This window comes from Mixophyes fleayi, chromosome 4 (assembly GCF_038048845.1).
Source record: "Mixophyes fleayi isolate aMixFle1 chromosome 4, aMixFle1.hap1, whole genome shotgun sequence".
Taxonomy (NCBI): domain Eukaryota; kingdom Metazoa; phylum Chordata; class Amphibia; order Anura; family Limnodynastidae; genus Mixophyes; species Mixophyes fleayi.
This window is the reverse complement of record NC_134405.1, coordinates 324,416,219-324,439,912: the sequence shown is the minus strand read 5'-3', so window position 1 is coordinate 324,439,912 and position 23,694 is coordinate 324,416,219. Positions and strand designations below refer to the sequence as shown.

The following is a 23,694-nucleotide window of genomic DNA, read 5'->3' as shown; positions in this document are numbered from 1 at the left end:
CAATACTCATCTAAGGTGAGAGGGATACCTATTAGAATTTCGGTGTGCCTGGTGGACGAGAGGGTCCCAGGATTGGATGTGAACATCACATGATCAGTTCCCTTCCTACCCTGGGATGCTCTTGTTATCGAGGTACGTCAAGTCCCCCAGCCAATCGCCATAAATGTTGTGATGCAGCCTGGGGTTTCCACCCCCTTTAAAACTAGTGAAGACGGCTGTGTATGCATGCTACAACATGTGTTTGCAAGGAGCTGTAACAATGTATTTTATGTACAGCAGGTTTTAATAACGTCCTAACAAATTTATTCTATGGGGAGGGGGGGGGGGATGACAAAAAACACTTTTTTGGATATTTTTAATGTTTAGTCATGAATGACTATATTATTAACAGGTGACAATAATTGAATTATTTTTTTTGCCTAGCAAATCTGAGAAGTTGTCACTCAAACTCTGCCTGTTAATTAGAGAAGCACCTCCCTCCTAACATAACAATCTGCAGCAAAACATTGAGAGAGAACAATGGACGTATTTAGTGAAGTATAAACAGTAATATCAACTAGTGGCTTTACTTCCTCTTTAAGCATATTAAGCAAAAAATATGACGCAAACATTATCAAAATCATGTTTGTATTCCGTAAAATTATGCTTTTAAACCAAATATTTATATGGACGTAAAATCATTTTTAATTTTTTTTATTGTGACCGTTTGAAAACAAATTTGTGAGACGAAGAACGTAAACAGAGTTTCACAAATAAAGGTGTTTGTAACATAAGTGATGATGGTCTTATCTTCAAACCGCTCAATTCTTTTTCTTCTGGTCTGCAAATAAAAATAAAGAACAATTTTATATGGTCATCAAATTTTGTTTCTTTTGAAAAATTGATCCTTTTTTAATTGTGTGTCTGTCTTTTTATAAGTATTTCCCAGGTACAGAAATATCCCTAAGTTTCTGTATAAATGGTGCAGAAGCTGCATACTGTCGTTATACACAAAGGTGATAAATAATGAGGAGAGTCAGGGGCAGAAATCTCAGGTGGGGGCAGCGTGGAGGCAAGAGGGATGCGGGGGTCTCCTATGAGGGGCCTCAGAGATGGGGGAGCGCCCTCACCTCCTGGCCCCGTATTCCCTGCACCAAAGGTTGGTCTGCTGCAGAGGAGAGTCCTACTTGTAATTTTAGCTCCTGAAAACAAGTTCTTGCTGCACTAAAGAACTCAGCTGAATCTGAATTTAGCTAAACACCACCAGTGCTTGGCTGAATTTTGGTGAAGCCCTATGATTTTTACATTTGTGGATGCTGCTTCTGCAATTGGATGATGGCATATGGCAAAGGATATCAGAGCAAAGGCAAACCGAGGGGGGTTTCCTAGTACCCGGAAACGCCCTCCAAACCTGTGGCACTGTATAATTGAGGTGGCTGGTCCCTGTTCCCCGCTCCACACAGCTCTGCTTGAAAAGGGAGAGCTGCGTGCACCTAACAGTAATGCATGCAGCATTGCCCATGTATATTATAGGATAGGAAGAGTTGGAGAGCAGACAAGCACTGTCTAATATTATAGCCACGCCCCCATGCATGCTGGTCACGCCCACTGGTGGAATGGTGTGGAAACCCCCTTCTACAAATCCTGCGTTTGTCCCTGCAGAGCATATAGTAAACCAAACATGACAAGACTGCACACGTTAACTGTACTAGTATAAGGGCTGGAGATCATGCAGTGAATAACTTGGGTTGGCATAGTACATACTTCTTGTTGTAAAGAGGCTTTCAGTAACACCAAACAAGTACTATGCAGGTGCATAGCCGGATCATCCATTAGGCAACCTAGTCTTCCACCTAGGGCGATGAGCACTAAGGGACCCAGACCCAGATTACCATAACCCGTTTTTATGTGTGTGGGGGTTTTTTTTGGTCAAAAGGAGGGAATGGAGGTGACCCAAACCAATATGTTGCTTACTTAAGGGGCATGGGGGTCTTAACCAAACTCTGCGAAGGTAAAGTAGCGAATATCATTGCTGTGTAGAGGCGGCTCTTGACTCCATTATTGTTTTTAGTTTATATATTAATTAATTAATTATTTAATAATTTTCATAAAATGAAATACGGACTGGAATAGGAATGAATTATTCCCATCTGTGTCTTTTAGAGATAGGGCAAAGACAATGGTTGTTGGGACCTTGGACCGCTACTGCAGTAAGGAGATGGGGCTATGGTTCAGCACAGTAAAAGTGGCCAGGAGGAAATGTCTTTAATCTGTGGCTAATGTTGGATACATGGAACATCCTTCTAGGAAATGTGGTGGGGACAACTATAGTGAAGAACCTTAAAATACACAATGATAACCATACTACGGGCTGTATATAGGCCCAGATTCCAGGAAAGGCCACAAAAGCCTGGGCCTAGTGTGGCAGAATTGCAGAGTCTGCAAGTTGCCCCGCGTTATATTATCTCAGTATTATCTAATATATATAAGCCTAGCGGCGTGTGTTAGTGTGTGTGTGTGTGGAAAAAACTATTTTCTCAGAAAGGGCTCATCCAATTGACCAATTGATTTGGTATACTGACATTATTTGACAAAAAAATTATAATAGTGAAGTCAGTTAACTTCCATCATCCCCCCTTCCCCCCGTGGGAGGAGTAGTAAAGGCTAAATTTACCAGTTGAGGGCTCAAACTCTTGACCGTGTGGGTATTTATTTACCAGAGCCCGTGTTTGGTCATGGACAATTGTATGTCGCATTTTTACGAGTACGGAGAAGCAGTGATGTGAAAGTGCAGGTTATGAATACTGCCCTTCAAGGTACAGCTCTCGTCATATGTGCAGAAGTGGTGAACACTGAGAGTACATAATGCAGACACAGATTTATGAAAGTGTTGGCTCATTGATGAAAGACTGTCTCTCCCTGTCAGCATAGACTTAACACTTCTTCCAATGATCGCTACGGGCCTAGGGCTGATCTACATGTTGGGCATAAATAAAGCTAAAAAAGCCGCCTGTAAAAAATAGAGCGTCTCTCAGGATGCACCTGTAGCATTAACGCCAGGTTTACGTCAGCCATATACGCATAGTCACATACGCACAACCAGGTCGTAATCACAAGAAACATTTGTTAACATTTGTTTTGACAACAAAAAACATAATCACTATTTGGCTTCATATAATACAGCAGATATAATATTCTATATTGCGTACGAATGAATATAGCAAAAAAAAGTTTTAAAATACGCCCATACAATCCTATAATATATGCACGATCAAAGAAATGTAATTACCCGACCCGGGCATGCCAGGGACCTTGCCCACTATTGTTTTTTCTTGGTTTTTTTTTTTGCATGGCGGGTGGGGATTAGTTGGCGGTGGTTTCGCCCCCTTTGTTGGTGGGGGAGCATGGTACTGAAAAAAAAAATACTCCCGTGATTGCGGTGTCAGCATCCCTCCTCCTTCCTCTCTGCTCCGTTTGCACTGAATGTCGGGCATGATGTCATCAAGTCACGTCCGGCATTCACTGAGGAGCGGCGCAGAGAGGACCCAGAAGACAGAAGGGAGACGAGAAGAAAATAGATGTAATGAAATGAAAGAAGCCAATACAAAGGTAAGTAAAGGAACGGAGGCAAGAGGAAGAAAAAAAGGCACCAAGTGATGAAAGAGAGGGGGGGGGGGCATGGCACAGTGATGGAGAGGGGGAGGCAGGATGGCACAGTGTGATGGAGGGGGGGCAGCATGGCACAGTGATGAAGGAGAAGGGGGCAGGATAGCACAGTGTGATGAAGGGGGGGCAGCATGGCACAGTGATGGAGAGGGGGGGCAGCATGGCACAGTGATGAGGGAGAGGGAGGAGCAGCATGGCACAGTGATGACGGAGAGGGGGGAGCAGCATGGCACAGTGATGAAGGAGAGGGGGGCAGGATGGCATAGTGTGATGAAGGGGGGGGCAGCATTGTGGTAACGTGTATGTGATGACACAGGGGGCTTGTGGTAATGTGTGTGATGGCACAGGGAGCTTGTGGTAATGTGTGTGATGACACAGGGGGCTTGTGGTAATGTAGTGTGAGGTAGGTGGTAGCTAATTAATAGGTACAATTTTGTTTGTATGGTGATGGTGGGACAATTTAATAGTGGGGACTATTAATTTAAGATGGGGTGGTTTGGGGGCTATTGAATGAGGGGGTGAGTTTGGGGTGAATGAGATCTCCTTATTAAATGTGACTATGAATTATTTAATGGCAACGATGGTTGCGGGAAATAGATATATTTATGAAATGTAAATACTATTAATTTATTGCTGGAGCTGTTTGGAGGGAGGGAAAAAGGTTTATTTATTAAATGGGAATACTATTATTTTAATGTTGGGGTTGGAGGAAGGCCTAATTATTAATTGTGGGTGCTATTGATTTAACGCCGGGGCTGGTTGTAATTTTCTAAATGTACCCATTTTTTCCCAAATAGGGCCCCCAACATTCCAGGACCCAGACAAGCCGCAACTAAAGAAACCGGCAGCCACAGGTGGTGAAAGTGACAAGAACAGGTAGGAGAGAGCAGCACAGTGTGTGTAATGTAGTGATTCTAGTGGGACAATCCCAATTTTTGGTGAGTGTTCTGCCCAATGTAAGGGGCAGGCCAAGACTGTGAACTGTTTATGTACACACTGCATTCTTTATATACTACACTATGGTGCTAGATGTCGTGAAACTCAGGAGTGCTGTCGCTCTCCGGTGAGCGGGCACTGCACCCTTGTGGCAATGGTGTGCACAACAATGCAGGGTTTTTCTCTGTAGGAGGGTGGCCTAGCGCTTTTCACCAGCTAGCCACGCTCCAATGATGCATAGCCACGGCCCAATTGTATGAGCACACCCATTACCACTCAGCGGCGGTGAAAATGTTTTTTTCAATACTCAGCTATAAGGGGGGCCCCATGAAGTTGTTACCTGGGCCCTGAACTCCTCTTGGCAGCCATGTGTGGCAGATACGCACAACTCTACATGAGCACATATTTGTGCGCTCTACTTGTGAGCAGGCGCGGTGTAAATACAGTACAATAAACGGCGCAAGTTTTACTCAGAAGCACGGTGTCACAGTGGCTAGCATTGCTGTCTCACAACGTGGGGTCATAGGTTAGTTCCCAGCCAATGCCCTAGCTGTGTGCAATATGTTCTGCCCGAGTTTGTGTGGGTTTCCTCTGGGTGCTCCGGTTTCCTTCCACACTCCAAAAAACAGACACGATTAGTTAATTCGCTTCTGACAAAATGGACCCTAGTCTGTTTGTGGTAAGGAATTTAGACCGTAAGCTCCAATGAGGCAGGTACTGATGTGAGTGACAGATATTCTCTGTACAGCGCTGTGTAAGATGATTTTTGCTAGATAATAATAACGTTGATTTTACTATGGGTGTAACTCACCTTTCAAAATAATATAATCTTTGGCTGAAAGTCAACTATTTAGTCTGCAATTTTAGCTGCAGATCATTGTGAATCAGCTTTTTAAGGGTAATGTTTTGGGGGTAGGGGGGGGGTGGGTTTCCCCAGGGTGTATTGTAACTTAGCCTGACAAAGACACAGTGAAGTGACACCAAGGAAATCTTATTAGCTGCCATACTGTCAGCGAGCCCTTTAGTTGTGTATTGCGAGAACAGTCACACAGCAGCACAATGTTAAATGACAAAAGAAATTAAGAAGTAGGACTATACCAAGGAGAAGAAGTTGGAACATCCTTACAGGAGCAGAGACACTTTATATAAGGGGTTTCTGAATGCTCTCAAATGTGCTTTCTAATGGTGCGCCACATATTTGGTTTTTTTTAATCATATGTCCCAGATAATGTTAGAGGGCAAAGTTAAGCAAAAAATTTAGTAAGTTTACTCAAGTTTTCTGGACAAAACCATGTTACAATGCAAGGGGTGCAAATTAGTTTATTATTTTGAACATAAGTTAAATACTGGCTGTTTTTTCATGCAGCACACAAATACTTGTTAGCTTATTTGTACACTGAAATTTAAAGTTGATTTAAAGTTGATCTAGGACATGCCCTACCACCACTATAAATCTGCCATCACATTTTAAATTTACCTCCCCTCCAATGCAACATGGTTTTGCCTTACTTGCTTAATTTTGCTTAACTTTCCGTAATGAATCAGGCCCAAAATGATTTGCATTGTATTAATATTACATTTTATACTTCCTACTGGTGGAAAAATAAGAATATCTTCAATCCAATGTATCTGCCATTCTCTATTCAGACACATATCTATACTGTTTGGAACACTCTGGGGTCTAATATTTTTACTGTGTTGGAACAATCTTGCTGCACTCTGCAAATAGTTAGACCTTAGTGCTGCTGAGAAGTTGGACGAACTCCTCTTTGCGTAGCGTAAAATCTGCACATTTGTACCGCGCATGCATTCTGGACGCCTGTGTGACCAACTTGGCATCGGCTCCTTCACGTCGTTGCTGTAGTACTGAGAAGAACTGGGAACTTTCCAAACCAATTTACTAAAATACGTTTTTCGAACTGCAGTCAACTTTAAAACTAAACTCAAATTATTCAACATATAAAATACAAAAACTGTACTTAACCCCTTAATGACCTAGGTAGTTGATACCTATGTGACCAGACCACATTTTATAGTATTGCTATGTGTAGGTTAAACAGAGAATAATTTTCAGATTGTTTGTTTTGTCTACCCTAGTAGGTTTCACATTTTCTCAGAACAGACAAGGCTTTCTTTTGACAGTATAGTGAAATATATAACTTTTTATTTTTTATTTTGAGTGTATTACACAGGGGGATTAAACAGATAAAATCTACCAAAATCTATTAAATCTGTACCTTCGAGACCCCGGCACCATCTTGGACGTTGCTCAAATAGGCCCCTGCACCAAACGGACCGTCCAGGACTCTGTACCACCTAGGCCTCTGCACCATCATTGCCTAATCTAGGCCTCTCTACATCATGGCCTTAGTACCTCTCCAGACCTCTGCACTATAGTGACCCCCACTAAGCCTACTGTTCCCATTTCCTCCAATTGTCTCTTATTGCCCCCTCCCTTTAGAATGTAAGCTCTCACAGTCATGGTCCTCTACCCTATGTCTCATGTCTGCCTACCCTGTCCTCCTTTCCGCCCCTGTTTTATCTTACGCTGAAGTATTTTTTTATGCTACACGATTGGTTCTGTTAATTGCTTCCATGCATTTACTATTCGGTTTTTCTGTACACATTGTTGTTATCTCTATGTACTTATGTAATTTTGTTGTATGTTCTAACCCCCTTTATCGCTGCAAAAACCTTGTGGAGCCTTATAAATACAAGATAATAATAATTATAAAATTAGTAAAAAACTTTTCCGTTATTTGTATCATAGTTACTTTTACCCTGTTAACGCAACTAGGAGTTTACTCCAAAAATCAATGATCTAGCTCTCCAGAGTACGTGTATATCAATTATGTTTGCAGAATGTATGGTATGACAGTTATACGGCCTATAATTTAAGTTACTTTTTCTATTTTCTCTTTCAAAATTTTAATTGTTGTTTTTAAGTTATTTTTAAATAAAAAATAACATTGAAATTTTCAGTTTAATCTGGATCTAAGAGCGTCTGACATTTACTTTCAACATATAATGTACTGTATGCGTGGGAGAAAGCCGTTTGACAAAGTGACGTATAAAACAATCAATACCGTAAGTGATAAACTTTACCCTAATAACCAACAACACCTTAATTAAAGTTGAAACATTTGTTTGCCAAGCAAGCCTAGAGTAAAGTGTAGCCATATATTAAGTGTCACAGCACACAGTTACCTAACTATTTTATGGTCTGCTATTGTTCTTTAATCTTTGAAATTAAATAATAAAGCGGAGTAAACTGTTTGCGATTTATGGCGAGTGGAGTGCAGAGTGTTAGAAGCATCTGGGGCCCCAGCGTATCCGGCCAATGGAACATAGAAGGTGAGTAAGCTTTTGGTTTTTATTTTATATCTTCGGACTCCACCCAAAACAACACATAATTTTGGGCATAGTTATCCTTCAATGGCACTAAGCGGTGTTTTCCCCGGCTAATAGAAAGGTGCGTCCGCTCCGGAGCTCTCAGTGTTAATGACATAGGGCTGATGAAGAATAATGTATAACAGACTTCTCCAGGCAGTATGGCCTGGAGAACCTAGAAAGGAATCAAATACTGATGTTTAAGAAAACGCAGCATCTGATTGGACGATTAATACAATCCAATAAAACCACAAGAAGTTACTGGCGTAATGTTTTGTTTTTGAAATAAGGTTAAGAGGCCCAGATAAAATTACCGGACTACTCTCCAGTGAATAGATATGATGCATCATAGATATATTTGCAGATATAGGGCCTGAGTCATTAAGGAGAGCAAAACATAAAAAAGGAGTAACTTTGCACCTGGGCCAAACCATGTTGCATTGGAGGGGGGGGGGGGGGGTCAATTTAAAATGATGGAACAGATTTATAGTTGGGGTAGGGCAAGTCCTAGGTCAACTTTAAATTTCAGTGTAAAAATAAAGCTATCAAGTATTTGTGTGTTAGATGAAAAACAACCAGTATTTAACTTATGATCACAATAATAAACTAATTTGCACCCCTTGCCTTGTAACATGGTTTTCCCCAGAGAACATTTACTCCTTTTTTTTGCCTTACTTCCCTTAATGACTCAGGTCCCATATACTCTATACTCTAATGTCACTACCATTTGGTGTTTCTTCTTACCTGTCTTATGCTGTACTGGAGTCAAACTTCTTCTTTCTGCCCTCCATCCCAGACATGGCTTCAATGTTTTTACGCCAATCAGTCACTTCAACAGCTTTCTCCTGTGACGGCGGAAACAGTAAAAACATAAAACCCTCTTGGCAAATATGGCTCAATGATATCAGAAACTAGATGAGCAAAATATATTATTTATTCCATAACAACAGTATAATTCAGGGAAGAATGTCAACAATAAATGAATGATCCTGATGATCCCGCAAATCTAAAGCTATATAATTCCACCTTTGGTTGGAAAAGTTTTGCAAACATACAACTGCTCTCGCCCAATGGCTACCCTTTATCGTAACTGTAAGGGTCTCTCCTTGGCTCTCTCCAAATTGGAACCTCCATGTAGGGTCTGATTGCTTTCATGATAAACTTACGGAACTACTCCCAAAGGTGTAGTTACCCTTTAAGAGGAAGAGTAGAATACACAATAGATGGGACTAGTGAGATATTTGTGGGCCCCCATCCCTAAGACTACCTGGTTATAGAGTTCACCACCATTCTTACTAATGAATGTTATTGTTATTTGCCTGTACAGTGCGGCATGCACTCATCCATAGGAACAATGTTTCTTGTTTAATGACCTCGATGCATAGAAAGTGCAGCATAAATAATAGGCATAGTCAAAGAGCCTCAGGCCACTAGTAAAACTGTCATTGCTAGTGAAGTTGTAAGAGATTTACATGGGATGCTACACCCAGATACAGAACAGGTTTAGTCGGATTTGATATAAAACAGTATTGTTATTTGAATTTGTTTTTTTACTCCCTTTTAATAAACAACTATAGCAATACACACACATATGCAGATGTACAATTATGAGAGGTCCCACCAAGACTCCGTCACGACCTGCAAGACATGCAAACCCGCACTGCTCCTTCGGTTGCGTAAAAGCACCTAGTTGCGTTCCTAACGTGTTTCATGATATTTGCGCATTTCCTGCTCCTTGCAACTACACCCGAAAAATCAATCTGTGCCTGGCCTTGCAGGTTTGTGAGTCCACCTGACAACGCGGTTGGTGGAAAGGGTGAAACGTCACCAGGACTAACTTGTTGCTAATTTTAGGCTTCTGTTTTTCTCCTAATATACTGCTCAGTTTACCTTATGTTTTAATTTAATCATTAGAGTTAGGGGTCACCAGGAATAGTTTTTACTATCGATGTGCGTCTAGAAATCGCTTTTCGTAAAACTACAAGTGGAAGGTGCAAAATCAGGATATGAAATAATTGCATCCGTTGGCTTGGAGAAAACGTCTGTGCCCTTTCCTGCAAAGAACCCCCTCCCCCTAAATGTAAATATAAGTATAGGCAATAAGGCACTCCCGACTATAAATTATTTCGAATAGCACGTCAGACATCTGTGTCCTGTATTAAAGCACTTGGCCCAGAGTCTTAGGTTTTTATATAGTCACAAGGCCTCAGTGACTTTTAATATCCATATAATTTACATAAGGGCATATATAATCGCATATAATATAAGATTTTATTTGTTACAAAGTCTGTATGCAGAGCTCACTTTCAGTACACTGTCATTCTTATTCTCTGCATTTTATAATCCTATTGTCTCTTCCCTGAGACAGCCTGTCAATCTTATTCATGTATGATAAACCGCCCACAATATAAAAACTTTGGGGAATGGCCTAGTGGCAATGGTGGGGTAGGGCATCTTTGGGGACATGGCATGTCCTGGAGTCCTGTATATAGGACATAGAGAACCTGTACGAAGACATAGCATAAATCTATAATTACCATAGGTTTTTATTGGTAGTAGACATCATCGGCTAAGAATGATTTTGAAGTTAGAATGTTGGCAAGATGCTCCTTGGATTCTTAGTGCTCTTATTGGTTAATAAATCCAGGCTGTGGGTGGGATTAGTGTGGTCAATGACGTGATTGATCAACAAAAAGCGCTATATCATTAGTGTTCTGACAAATCCAGGCTATTGGACTGATCCTTATAATCAGAGATTTGATTGCTCACATAATAATTAAAATAAAGAAAAAGCCTTGTGTTTGACCCACAGAGTTATTCAAATGATTCAAACACGGATTCTAAAAAGATAATGTTTCTTCGTCTATACTTGTTGATGTGTTGACGAGATGCAGAATGTTAAATACTTCCTAATGGTCCCGATTTAGACCACCTGGCACCGGTGAGCGTGGTATTGAAAGTGCTTTGAAGTGGACTGGGGCGAGGACAGCACTACAGCAAGCCCACTACAGATGTATTATTCACAAGCAACGTACCTTCTCATCCTCCTTTTTCACCGATTTCAGGCTAGACCTCAAATCTAAGGAGACCTTGGTCGTGGTTCCCAGCAAGGCTTTAAGCATGGCATCTGCTGAAATGCGGACTCTGCGCAGAGCAGGGCGCTTGAATTTTCCCTTGAGGTCAAAAATCTTTTGATTTAAAGCGCTAAGCTATGGGGGAAAAAAAGAACAATTCAGATTAAAGTGGCGGCATGTTATAAGAGGGATCTTTGGAGACACAACTAGGGCCCAGGACTGTACGGGGACCCAGACTTTCTCATTTAATCTCAGGAGTACAAGTATTACCTTGGACAGGGACTTCTTAATATTGCATGAACTCTGGGCTATGTTCTTATTGCAAAATACTTGTGGCTCTACTGAGAAAGTAGTGTCTCCGTACGGTTCCCCTGGCAAATAAATTTCTCTTTTAGATACGGTAAAAGGCGAGTAAAATAGAAAATGAAAATTTCCAATCTTCAATCAAATAGGTCCCTGGATTGCAAAGCGTACTGAACTATATTAAATGTACATTACTATGGGAAATAAATGTTTTATGCTTTTAATTATAAGGTTCTGTCTATTATCAAAAATGTAGGTGGCCAAACTATATAAGGCTAACATGACTGGGACCTGTTTCGCATTGTAAGATCAGCAGACACAGACCATTGTCGGTTATCTCTAGACATATTCCACAGTGGCTCAGTGGTTAGCACTTCTGCCTCACAGCACTGGAGTCATGAGTTCGATTCCCAACCATGGCCTTATCTGTGTGGAGTTTGTATGTTCTCCCTGTGTTTGCGTGGGTTACCACCGGGTGCTGCGGTTTCCTCCCACACTCCAAAAACATACTGCTAGGTTAATTGGCTGCTATCAAAAATTGACCCTAGTCTCTGTCTGTCTGTCTCCCTGTCTGTCTATCTCCCTCTTTGTCTGTCTGTGTCTGTGTGAGTGTGTGTCTATATTAGGGACATATTAAAACATACTGGTAGGCTAATTGGCTGCTAACAAATTGACCCTAGTCTGTGTGTGTGTGTGTGTTAGGGAATTTAGATTGTGAGTGAGTTCTCTGTACAGCGCTGCGGAATTAGTGGCGCTATATAAATAAATGGTGATGATGTTGCTACAATATTTAGCGACATCCCTGGTAATGATCTTAATGACTTAAGTCTGATTTTTATTGGACGTCTCAGTCATTTGTTTGGTGTGACTTGCATAAGTAGCTAATTTTGGTAGCCTAGGGAAAAATAACACACCACTGAGACTGAGGGAGAGGTGTAAGAGTAAGAGAGCTATTTCAGCTCCACCAATCTGGGCAGGTCCATGTGTCTTCAGTTTAACTTGAGAAAACAACTGGGAAAGTAGCGACTCAGGAAGATCCACTGATCTCCGTATTGTACCACCTATGTCGCCTACATAGACAGGCGCAAAGAAGACCATAGAAAATCATGATGACCTTATTTCCACTGAGCCCTCGTATTTCACTGCTGTCCCTGGTGGACTTTTCCTGCAAAGTGTTATATCCACTAAAAAATAAACAACTGTATGTTTCTATATTCTTTTTTTAAACATGCATTTATAAGATACAATTTTGAGAGTAATAAAATAGGGGTAAAAGTATTCCTGTGCGGATTGGATAATTTTCTCTTTAAATATAGCAACAAACTGGCAATAAAGAAGTGACTTTGTGTATTAGGGCAATCTTACTTCCGAATCACTCTTTTTGACTTTCTCTTCGATATTATAACGTTCCTCATCTGCACAGTCGATCTGTTTGTGAAGTGTCACGCATAATTTCTAAAATAAAAAAAAAGAAGGAAATATAAATCAGTATGTTAATTAGGATGCAATAATTAATTCAAATACCTAAATGTTTTAAGGTACATACTGTACAATAATTTTATGAGTACATCCAATAGTTATGTCAAGAGATCCTGGAAAAATTCGAACCGGTTCACAATTTGATCAAATTCATGTTCCAGGGGGCTTGGACATGCTGGAAGCGCAAACTTGAGTTTGCGGCTCCATGTTTACGGCTTGTGTTCGAGGATCAAGGTTCAAAGTTCGGTGATTGCATTCTAAAACTTGTTCAAATGTAGCAATTATGTTCGAAAATGCTCAAGCCATTTAGCCTTCAAATTCAGCTCAAAACTTTTACTATATTTAATGTTTGAGAATTTCTGGCAACATTTCAAACTTCAGAGCGGATTTGACAAACTTGAACCCCTTTAAAATAGGGATGTTCACTGACCCCCGTGTTTTGGTTTTGGATCTGTATTAACTTTGTGTTTTGGTTTTGGTTATGGATCTGTATTAACTTTGTGTTTTGGTTTTGGTTATGGATCTGTATTAACTTCGTGTTTTGGTTTTGGTTATGGATCTGTATTAACTTCGTGTTTTGGTTTTGGTATTGGATCTGTATTAACTTTGTGTTTTGGTTCTGGTTTTGGAAAAACTGCCCTCACGTGTTTTGGTTTTGATTTTTTTTTTAATTGCTAAAAAATGCTAAAATCACATAATTTGGCTCTTTTTGTTGTTCCTACATTATTATTAACCTCAATAACATTAATTTATAGTAATTTCCAGTCAATTTTTGTTAAGTGACAAGAACACTGCTACCCCTCCTGTTTCTGTATGAGCAATAGCACTGAGCAATGACACTGGAGACTGGAGAGTGACAAGAACACTGCTACCACTCCTGTTTCTGTGTGAGCAATGGCACTGAGCACTATCACTGGAGAGTGGAGATTGACAAGAACACTGCTACCCCTCCTGTTTCTGTGTGAGCAATGGCACTGAGCAATGACACTGGAGACTGGAAAGTGACAAGAACACTGCTACCACTCCTGTTTCTATGTGAGCAATGGCACTGAGCACTATCACTGGAGAGTGGAGATTGACAAGAACACTGCTACCCTTCCTGTTTCTGTGTGAGCAATGGCACTGAGCAATGTCACTGGAGAGTGACAAGAACACTGCTACCACTTCTGTTTCTGTCTGAGCAATGGCACTCAGCACTATCATTGGAGAATGGAGAGTGTCAAGAACACTACTACCCCTGTTTCTGTCTGAGCAATGGCGCTGAGCAATGTCACTGGAGAATGGAGAGTGACAAGAACACTGCTACCCCCCCTGTTTCTGTATGAGCAATGGCACTGAGCCTATGTCACTGGAGAATGGAGAGTGAAAAGTACACTGCTACCCCTCCTGTTTCTGTATGAGCAATGGAACTGAGCAATGTCACTGGAGACTGGAGAGTGACAAGAACACTGCTACCCTTGTTTCTGTGTGAGAAATGGCACTGAGCAATGCCACTAGAGAATGGAGAGTGACAAGAACACTGCTACCACTCCTGTTTCTATGTGAGCAATGGCACTGAGCAATGTCACTGGAGACTGGAGAGTGACAAGAACACTGCTACCCCTGTTTCTGTGTGAGCAATGGAACTGAGCATTGTCACTGGAGACTGGAGAGTGACAAGAACACTGCTACCCCTGTTTCTGTATGAGCAATGGAACTGAGCATTGTCACTGGAGACTGGAGAGTGACAAGAACACTGCTACCCCTGTTTCTGTGTGAGCAATGGAACTGAGCATTGTCACTGGAGACTGGAGAGTGACAAGAACACTGCTACCCCTGTTTCTGTATGAGCAATGGAACTGAGCATTGTCACTGGAGACTGGAGAGTGACAAGAACACTGCTACCCCTGTTTCTGTATGAGCAATGGCACTGAGCAATGTCACTGGAGAATGGAGAGTGACAAGAACACTGCTACCCCTGTTTCTGTGTGAGCAATGGCACTGAGCAATGACACTGGAGACTGGAGAGTGACAAGAACACTGCTACCCCTGTTTCTGTGTGAGAAATGGCGCTGGATCTCCTGGGGAGGGAAGTACTTATGGTATCCAAAACCCGCAAACTTCAACGACGCAAACAATGACGTTTTGCCTTGATTCAGATCCAATTCGGTTTTTGGAAAATAGAGCCTGAGCATCTCTATTTTAAAACAATTTTGAACATCTCCAGCCATGACTTATAGGAGCGGGTGGTGTTTGTAGCACCCTGTGTAGAATACATGACACATTGTGCAAGATATTTATGAAAGTAAAGTGACACAGGAGTAAATCATGGATTTATTCAAGAGTTCTGTCATCCTCTTTGCAACACTCTTAGAAATGTCCTTGTAACAATGAGAAGAACTAGGAATATCTGTAAACTGTTCCTTAAGGACAATGTGCAAATAAGCCCTTTGAGTAATACTTTTCCTACTGGAATTTTAAAGCATTTTAGAGGCTTTAGCTGACACACATGATAAACGTTTCTGGTCAGCATGTGAAGCAATACAAAGACATCCTTACTAAAACAATAAAAAACAATTATAGCGATCTATCTGATTCTTCCCTATGACAATATGCAATAAACCTGTTCTGTTATGGAAAATAGACTTTTGGTTAATATTGTTTACATGGTAGCCCTTTAAATCAATGCTTTAAACAGAGAGACTGTTTCCCTTTTTTTAGAGCTCATCAGGATAACGTTTACTGGCCATCATCTGACACTCTATAGAGACAATCTCATTAAAACAATGAAAGAAGGTAGAACAATTGTTATATAGCCTTTAGAGACATTTAGGGCCTGATTCATTAGTGATCTTATCTGCTGTTTTTTGCTTATCTTAAGAAAATACACTCTGTGCATGCTCAGAAAAGGGAGATAAGACGCAAAATACACTGCGTAAAGCTAGGTACACACTACAGAATTTTCCACCAACTTTTTATGCCGATCGATTTTACATTCGATCGATGGTCCGATCGCTCGGTCCATGGACTGCATACACACTAGCCTTGTTTAGGACGATAAAGGGAAGAGTGGACGTCCCTTTAGCAACTTTTTACAGCCATGTTGTCGTGAGCAATGACTGTAATTTCGTACTCACTGTTGTGAATCCGTCGGAAGTTTATACACACTACACAATGGAAACGAGATTGGAACGAAAATATTAAACGGTACGACCAACCAAATGAGGCGACAATCTTCCATTTGGGCAGACTTTCGACCATCGTGTCACTGCACACACTGACCCGACTTTTGAACGAGCGGTCGTATGTCGACTGATTTAGCCGATTATTGGATTAAAACTGTGTAGTGTGTACCCAGTTTCAGTGAAGAATTTCTAAAATTAAGATGAAAACCCATCTTAACTTCACTCTTATCTCCCCGTTTCTTCTTAAAAATAAGCATCTTAACTTTTGCACAAGATAAGATCACTAATGAATCAGGCCATTAGTCCAATAGGATAGACTTATTTGTATAAATGTCAACGTAAATCACATTCAATTATTAATAAATATGTAAACAGTAGTTCTTGAGTAATTAGGGAAGCCAATTTTTTACCTGTAACTCCTGAAGGCTCAGCCCGTTGCACTGTAAGGGTAAAACTTTCTCTGCAAGTGTCCTTTTCTTCTCTTCTTCAGTTTCTCTAATCTCTTTTTCCAGATCCTCACTGGCTTTTGCCAGCATAAGAGTCTATCAAAGGAAATCAACAATATACTATGTAGTGATCCACTGGTAACAAAAAAAAAGCAAGCGGGCAGATTTTAATTAAACTTCACTATTATTACTGTGTTAATTCCTGGAAACCTTGCTTTAGAAGTCTACTAATTAACATGAGAGTTCTACAGGTCTACAAAACAGTGTAGGGTAAAGCTCCACTGCTAACTAGTAAAATACTGCTAATGTGCCCCCTTCCCTAGCTCAGACCCCAGGGGGTACTACATGCAGCCATCTACCCCCTGGGCTTTGTAATGCAGAACCGGCAAATCAATTAGATGGCAACGGAGAGGAGGGGTGTGAGCGGGAGGACCAATAACAACCCGCAATCTCTTGCTTGCAGCTTGTGATTGGTGCGTCCTCTCAAACCCTCTTTGGTTTTTGGCCTGTGCTGTGAGAGAAGCAGAGGAGCTCCAGGAATAACTGTATGTAGAAGGCCCTGTGGCTATGGCTAGAAAGAGGGAAAACATTAGTAAAATATTTCCCTAGTTGGTAGTGCAGATTTAATCCATGTAATGCCATGTAGCCATGTAATATAGAGACATCGTGCCACTATGGCATCGGGTACGCTGTCTATCTTGGTAAAGTACCTTTTTTGCAGGTGGACATGGCTGAGTAATCAATCAAAATGCTGAAAATAGTGTTTTGTTTATTTCATACTTACCTACTTTCTTCAGCTCCCTTCCGGGAGCCAGCCAGTGGAGGGGGGCGTGAAGGGGCGGGGTGGCCGAAATCGCGTCATTTCGGCCCCGCCCCCTGTGACGTCATGACGCAAATTGCGTCATTTGACAGCGGGGGCGGGGCCAAACGCCGCGATTCACCGGGAATCGCGGCGTTTGGGATCTAATTCTGCCCACTTCACTAGGAAGTGGGGCACTTCCTAGTGAAGTGGGCAGAATTCGGGAGATTGCCACACTCGCCCGGGAGTCCGGGAGACTCTCACAAAATGCGGGAGTCTCCCGGACATTCCGGGAGAGTTGGCAAGTATGGATTTGTTTTATTGCTTCACCCTATATTTGAAAAGCTTACTGACAGAAATAGCGCTGTTGTCGCCAACGATATACCGTATCGGCGGTGTGATTCGCTGGCTTTCGCTGGCAATGGCTTCCCCATGACTTTGCATGGGGAAGCCTATTTAAGCAATATTGTTATCGCCAACATATTAAAATAATGTAAGAAAAAAATGCTTTATTCTATAAATAAAGCACTTTTCAATGAATGAATGTTTTAAAATATTTTTTTTTATTATTGTTTTTCAAATTAACTTTATCTAATTTTGTCTGACTGGAAAAATGTATAAGGACAAATAACCAGGAAGCATTTATAAAGAATTTATAGGTGATCTTATGTCTATTAAAGGAAACTTAGAATAAAGCTGTACTACCGCCTAGATTAACTAATGCCCCTCTCCCCAGTCGGAGTACCAAGGTTCTGCTATATGCAGCCAGTTCTGTAATAGAGCGGGGAAATCAATTAAGCTAATCAATTTTAAACAGCTGTAGAGGGGTTATGGGTGGGGAAACAACACAATCTCCATGCAGCCATTTTTCCTGGGGCACCTTAATAAACAAAAATGACTTAGTGGTAGTGCAAACTTAGTACATTTGAGTGCATTTAAGTATAGCAGAACTTTGCAAGTCATGTAATTTGTAATATGCAGTCATGCAACGTGTGTTATTTATGTGTGCACGTGTTCGGATGGCTGCACGGTAAGTGAAGTACACAAGTGTGTATTTACTGTATAAGATGATTGCATTGGATTTAAGTGAGGCTGTTGGATGGTTGGTTTGTGTGTTTGTTCTTTCCCACTTGCTGATTCAGAGAACTGTTTTTCGGCATCTCTGGGCGGCCAGATAAGACGGAGTCTGCGACACAAGATAAATCCCCTTCACAAGCACGTTACATAACGATTTGACTTCTGCAGTCTTGTGTCTGCTGTACAAGGGCACATTAGCCTTATACCCTCAGAGAAAATGACAGTATGATCTTTAGACGTGTCCTGTACAGAAGCTTATAGTTCTGCTTTTGCAGAATGACCCTTTACCTTCTCCACTCAGACTTTGCCGGCTATTAATTTGTAACCGTTTCAGAGCCCTGCAGACCATAGCCCTGTTCCGATTTCACATAGACAGATACGTATTGATATGGTCTTTAGTTCACACTTTAAAAAATAGTAATGGACCCCATACTGCATCTGTGAGAGCCACTTAGGGCTAGATTTACTAAGCTGCGGGTTTGAAAAAGTGGGGATGTTGCCTATAGCAACCAATCAGATTCTAGCTATCATTTTGTAGAAGGTACTAAATAAATAAAAGCTAGAATCTGATTGGTTGCTATAGGCAACATCCCCACTTTTTCAAACCCGCAGCTTAGTAAATCTAGCCCTTAGTGTCAGAAGATCTGTCCTATGGAATCTCTGTTTTTGTCCATAGGTAACAATTTATTAAAGGGCAAAAAGACCTAGACAACAAAAGGTTACTGCTTGCAATAACACTGGTAACCACCGGTGGCGATAGCTTCCCATTGCATGGGAAAGCCTATTTACTAAGCATCACAGTGGTACATATATATATATGTACCGTCGTGATTCATTAGGATGTACACCCAAGGAAATCTAGAGAGGGATACTCGTGCCCTGGAGGGGTGTATAGCACCACCCAGGGGGAGTGTTTAGAACTAGTTTCATGTCATCTGTCACCCGCACTCATCATCATGTTTCCCCAATCTCCCCCATGTCATCATATCCCCTCTCATCATGAGACACAGTAGTGCCCCCAGTTCATACTATGCCCCACAGTAGTGTTCTCAGTTCATACTATGCCACAGAGTAGTGCCCTCAGTTCATACTATGCCACAGAGTAGTGCCCTCAGTTCATACTATGCCACAGAGTAGTGCCCTCAGTTCATACTATGCCACAGAGTAGTGCCCTCCGTTCATACTATGCCACAGAGTAGTGTCCTCAGTTCATACTATGCCCCACAGTAGTGTTCTCAGTTCATACTATGCCACAGAGTAATGTTCTCAGTTCATACTATGCCACAGAGTAGTGCCCTCAGTTCATACTATGCCACAGAGTAGTGCCCTCAGTTCATAATATGCCACAGAGTAGTGTTCTCAGTTCATACTATGCCATAGAGTAGTGCCCTCAGTTCATACTATGCCAGAGTAGTGTTCTCAGTTCATACTATGCCACAGAGTAGTGCCCTCCGTTCATACTATGCCACAGAGTAGTGTCCTCAGTTCATACTATGCCACAGAGTAGTGCCCTCCGTTCATACTATGCCACAGACTAGTGTCCTCAGTTCATACTATGCCACAGAGTAGTGCCCTCCGTTCATACTATGCCACAGAGTAGTGCCCTCCGTTCATACTATGCCACAGAGTAGTGCCCTCAGTTCATACTATGCCACAGTAGTGCCCTCAGTTCATACTATGCCACAAAGTAGTGCCCTCAGTTTATACTATGCCACAAAGTAGTGTCCTCTGTTCATGCTATGCCACAAGTAGTGTCCTCTGTTCATACTATGCCACAAAGTAGTGCCCTCAGCTCATACTATGCCACAGAGTAGTGTCCTCAGTTCATACTATGCCACAGAGTAGTGTCCTCAGTTCATACTATGCCACAGAGTAGTGCCCTCAGTTCATACTATGCCACAGAGTAGTGTCCTCAGTTCATACTATGCCACAGAGTAGTGCCCTCAGTTCATACTATGCCACAGAGTAGTGTCCTCAGTTCATACTATGCCACAGAGTAGTTCCCTCAGTTCATACTATGCCACAGAGTAGTGTCCTCCGTTCATACTATGCCACAGAGTGGTGCCTTCAGTTCATAATATGCCACAGAGTAGTGCCCTCAGTTCATACTATGCCACAAAGTAGTGTCCTCTGTTCATACTATGCCACAGAGTGGTGCCTTCAGTTCATACTATGCTACAGAGTGGTGCCCTCAGTTCATACTATGCCACAGAGTGGTGCCCTAAGTTCATACTATGCCACAGAGTAGTGCCTTCAGTTCATAATATGCCACAGAGTAGTGCCCTCAGTTCATACTATGCCACAAAGTAGTGTCCTCTGTTCATACTATGCCACAGAGTGGTGCCTTCAGTTCATACTATGCCACAGAGTGGTGCCCTAAGTTCATACTATGCCACAGAGTTGTGCCCTCCATTCATACTATGCCACACAGTAGTGCCCCCAGAACCGGGTATTTTCTATAGTACATGTACTTACTGCCTGGTTAGTGCGGGAGGCATGAAGAGTGAGTGACGTGGCTTAATGGTTTGTAGGTGGGGCTAAATACATCTTTTATATTATTAGTCAATTATGTTTTAAGTATGTATATTTAACAAAGCATATTAAATAATAACATTATAGCTGATTATTCTTCTTGGGACTTTCTATATATCTAGAGCTTCCCAGAAACAGTGAAAGGGGTTAGGGAGAGTGTTAATCCACTTCTAAGTGACAATATGCAAACAAGTAGCTCTCCTACAAGAGAAGTGACTTATCCACTGAGTATTCACAGAGCTTAGGCAGAATACCACCTAGGGAGTAGTTTAATACTCTCACTAACCCCTTCCATTGATTATGTATAGTTGTCTCTATGGCAAGTCACAACCATATCCTGGACTGGTGAGCCCTCCCTAACCAGCAGACCAATGGACGTTTTACTTCTGAGATTCCTTTTGTTACTAAAATACACAAACCTAAATATTCTGGACATTTTTATTCCAGTAACTGCGCCAGTCCCTTCATCATCATCATCTATTTATTTATATAGCGCCACTAATTCCGCAGCGCTGTACAGAGAACTCACTCACATCAGTCGCTGCCCTATTGGAGCTTACAATCTAAATCCCCTAATATACACACAGACCGAGAGAGACTAAGGTCAATTTAATAGCAGCCAATTAACCTACCAATATGTGTTTGGACTGTAGGAGGAAACCGGAACACCCGGAGGAAACCCACGCAAACACAGGGAGAACATACAAACTCCACACAGATAAGGCCATGGTCGGGAATCAAACTCATGACCCCAGTGCTGTGAGGCAGAAGTGCTAACCACTGAGCCACCTTGTTGTCCCTTCGAATTAGGATAAACACCATCCCAGCTCGTGCCCTCAAATCAGGACTGTCCCGCCTAAATCGGGGCAGTTGAGAGGAATGATCCTCTGATGTCACCAAAGTAAAGGAGCCAAAACAGACACATGTACTTGTGTAACCACAACAAAGGTAGATATCCCAGTTAGGCTGGGTATGCCATCTATACAGCGGAGGCAGACATTTTTTGGGCTGATCCAATATTTATAAAACTGCCGCCTGTGAATTCATTAGGAGCTAGTCACTATTACCTAGTACCAAAATGGCTGCCTCTATGGTGTCCACTTTAAAGACTATGAATGGCAGCAAGACTTCATTTTTTACAGAACTTTATCTCATGCACATCTGCAGCCCTTGTATAGAATATACTACCATGCCGATTACTGAGGCGTATCTGTCAGACGCCAAACAGAATTGATGTTGTGTTCTAAGCCGCCCCCAGGCGCCTGTCAGATGAACTCTGCTCACGCCTGTCACTCAGTACACCGAGCTGCGCTAAAGAGCAATTCTGTATAATAAAATCCCTTTCTCTTTCAGACGTTGAGAATATTGAGGAATTTTCTATGTGTGCCTACTAGATCCTCTGGCAAAAAATATTTCTCCTCAAGCACATTTTTTTGGGGGGGAAGGGGGTTAGTTTTTGCTGTCAAAGAAAGTGCTTAATACTGTGGAACTGATAAGATTAGCAGCAAATTTTGTGAGGAATAAAAGAGAGAATCTGTATGTAGTCAGAGATAGTTATGTAAGGTGATCTATAATCCTCCTCTAATAACTCTATAATGTATTCATAATAGAACTATCGATTCCATAAATGGGTTCGACCTAATTCTTGTGCTCGGTGATAGATCATCATAGACACACCAATCATCCATAATAGATGGTATAAACTGTAAAGTTGGCCATCAAATTTTAAATATAATGCATCCCCCTCTGAAATCTACGGGGCAGATTGGATTAGAGGCGAGGTGTCTCTAGTTTGTGTAAGAGTGGGAATATCTCTTCTGATTTGGGGCTAGATTTACTAAACTGCGGGTTTCAAAAAAGTGGAGATGTTGCCTATAGCTATTAATCAGATTCTAGCTGTCATTTTGTAGAATGTACTAAATAAATGATACCTAGAATCTGATTGGTTGCTATAGGCAACAGCCCCACTTTTTCAAACCTGCTGTTTAGTAAATATACCCCTTGGTGTTTATATATATACTGCGGATGTAGTGTATACATCTTACTTGTTTGTTTAGTGAAAAATATATTTTTTACCTTTTTTGATTAACAGACAAAAAAAATAAATTCTTTACACTAAAAGAATGAAAAAAGTAATTTTATTTTTTCTTTAACTGAATTTTAAAAATGAAGGCAATATACATACTGCAGGTTGTTATAACCATTAAGACAATATTTTGTCTTTGATAAACTGACCTTCAGGAGAAGCTTCCTGGAAGCTGGAATTTTAGGCTTACGCTGAAATGAAAGGAAATAAAAGGTTAGATATTTGTACACACTGAGGGGTAGTCATTTATTAAACTTACGTGAATGTTCTACTTACATCTCTGCTTTGGAAACCAGATAAAAAAAGAGAGGGGGGGGGGGGGGGGGGACAGAAAATTAGTTAATTTACAATATGGTTGCTGCAAGTAAACATTTCAGAAAAAAACTTCTTGAAAATATGTTATGTTAAGTGGTAGATTTATCAAACCTTCTAAAAAAAGAAGGAGTTGAGGTGTTGCCCATAGTAACCAATCAGATTTTAGCTATCATTAATCAAGTACATTCTACATAACAATAGCTATAATCTGATTGGATCTGATTACAATAGCTATAATCTGATTGGATGCTATATGTAAACCTCCACTTCTCCATTTTAGAAGGTTTGATAAATCTACCCCAAATAACTGTAACTAATAACACCAGACTGTATATCTGACCATAGTCAATGTTTTTCCAAGCTGTATAAATGATAGTTTAAGTGTCTTTGTAGAAAGACTGGACTTCAAATCTAGATAGGGACGGTATGATAGCGGATGAAGGGGGTG

General features: G+C 41.2%; 1 protein-coding gene across 1 annotated transcript; it reads right to left on the bottom strand.

Annotated features, from left to right (window-relative positions):
* Positions 1–677: 677 nt before the first annotated feature.
* Positions 678–23,116, bottom strand: LOC142150203 (troponin I, slow skeletal muscle-like). The gene is made up of 6 exons (XM_075205411.1): positions 23,081–23,116; positions 16,402–16,533; positions 12,714–12,803; positions 11,007–11,180; positions 8,716–8,816; positions 678–820 (listed from the first exon to the last, which is right to left on the bottom strand). The coding sequence occupies exons 2-5, from the start codon at positions 16,525–16,527 to the stop codon at positions 8,721–8,723; spliced, it is 486 nt and encodes a 161-aa protein (XP_075061512.1). The 5' UTR covers positions 16,528–16,533; positions 23,081–23,116; the 3' UTR covers positions 678–820; positions 8,716–8,720.
* Positions 23,117–23,694: the final 578 nt, after the last annotated feature.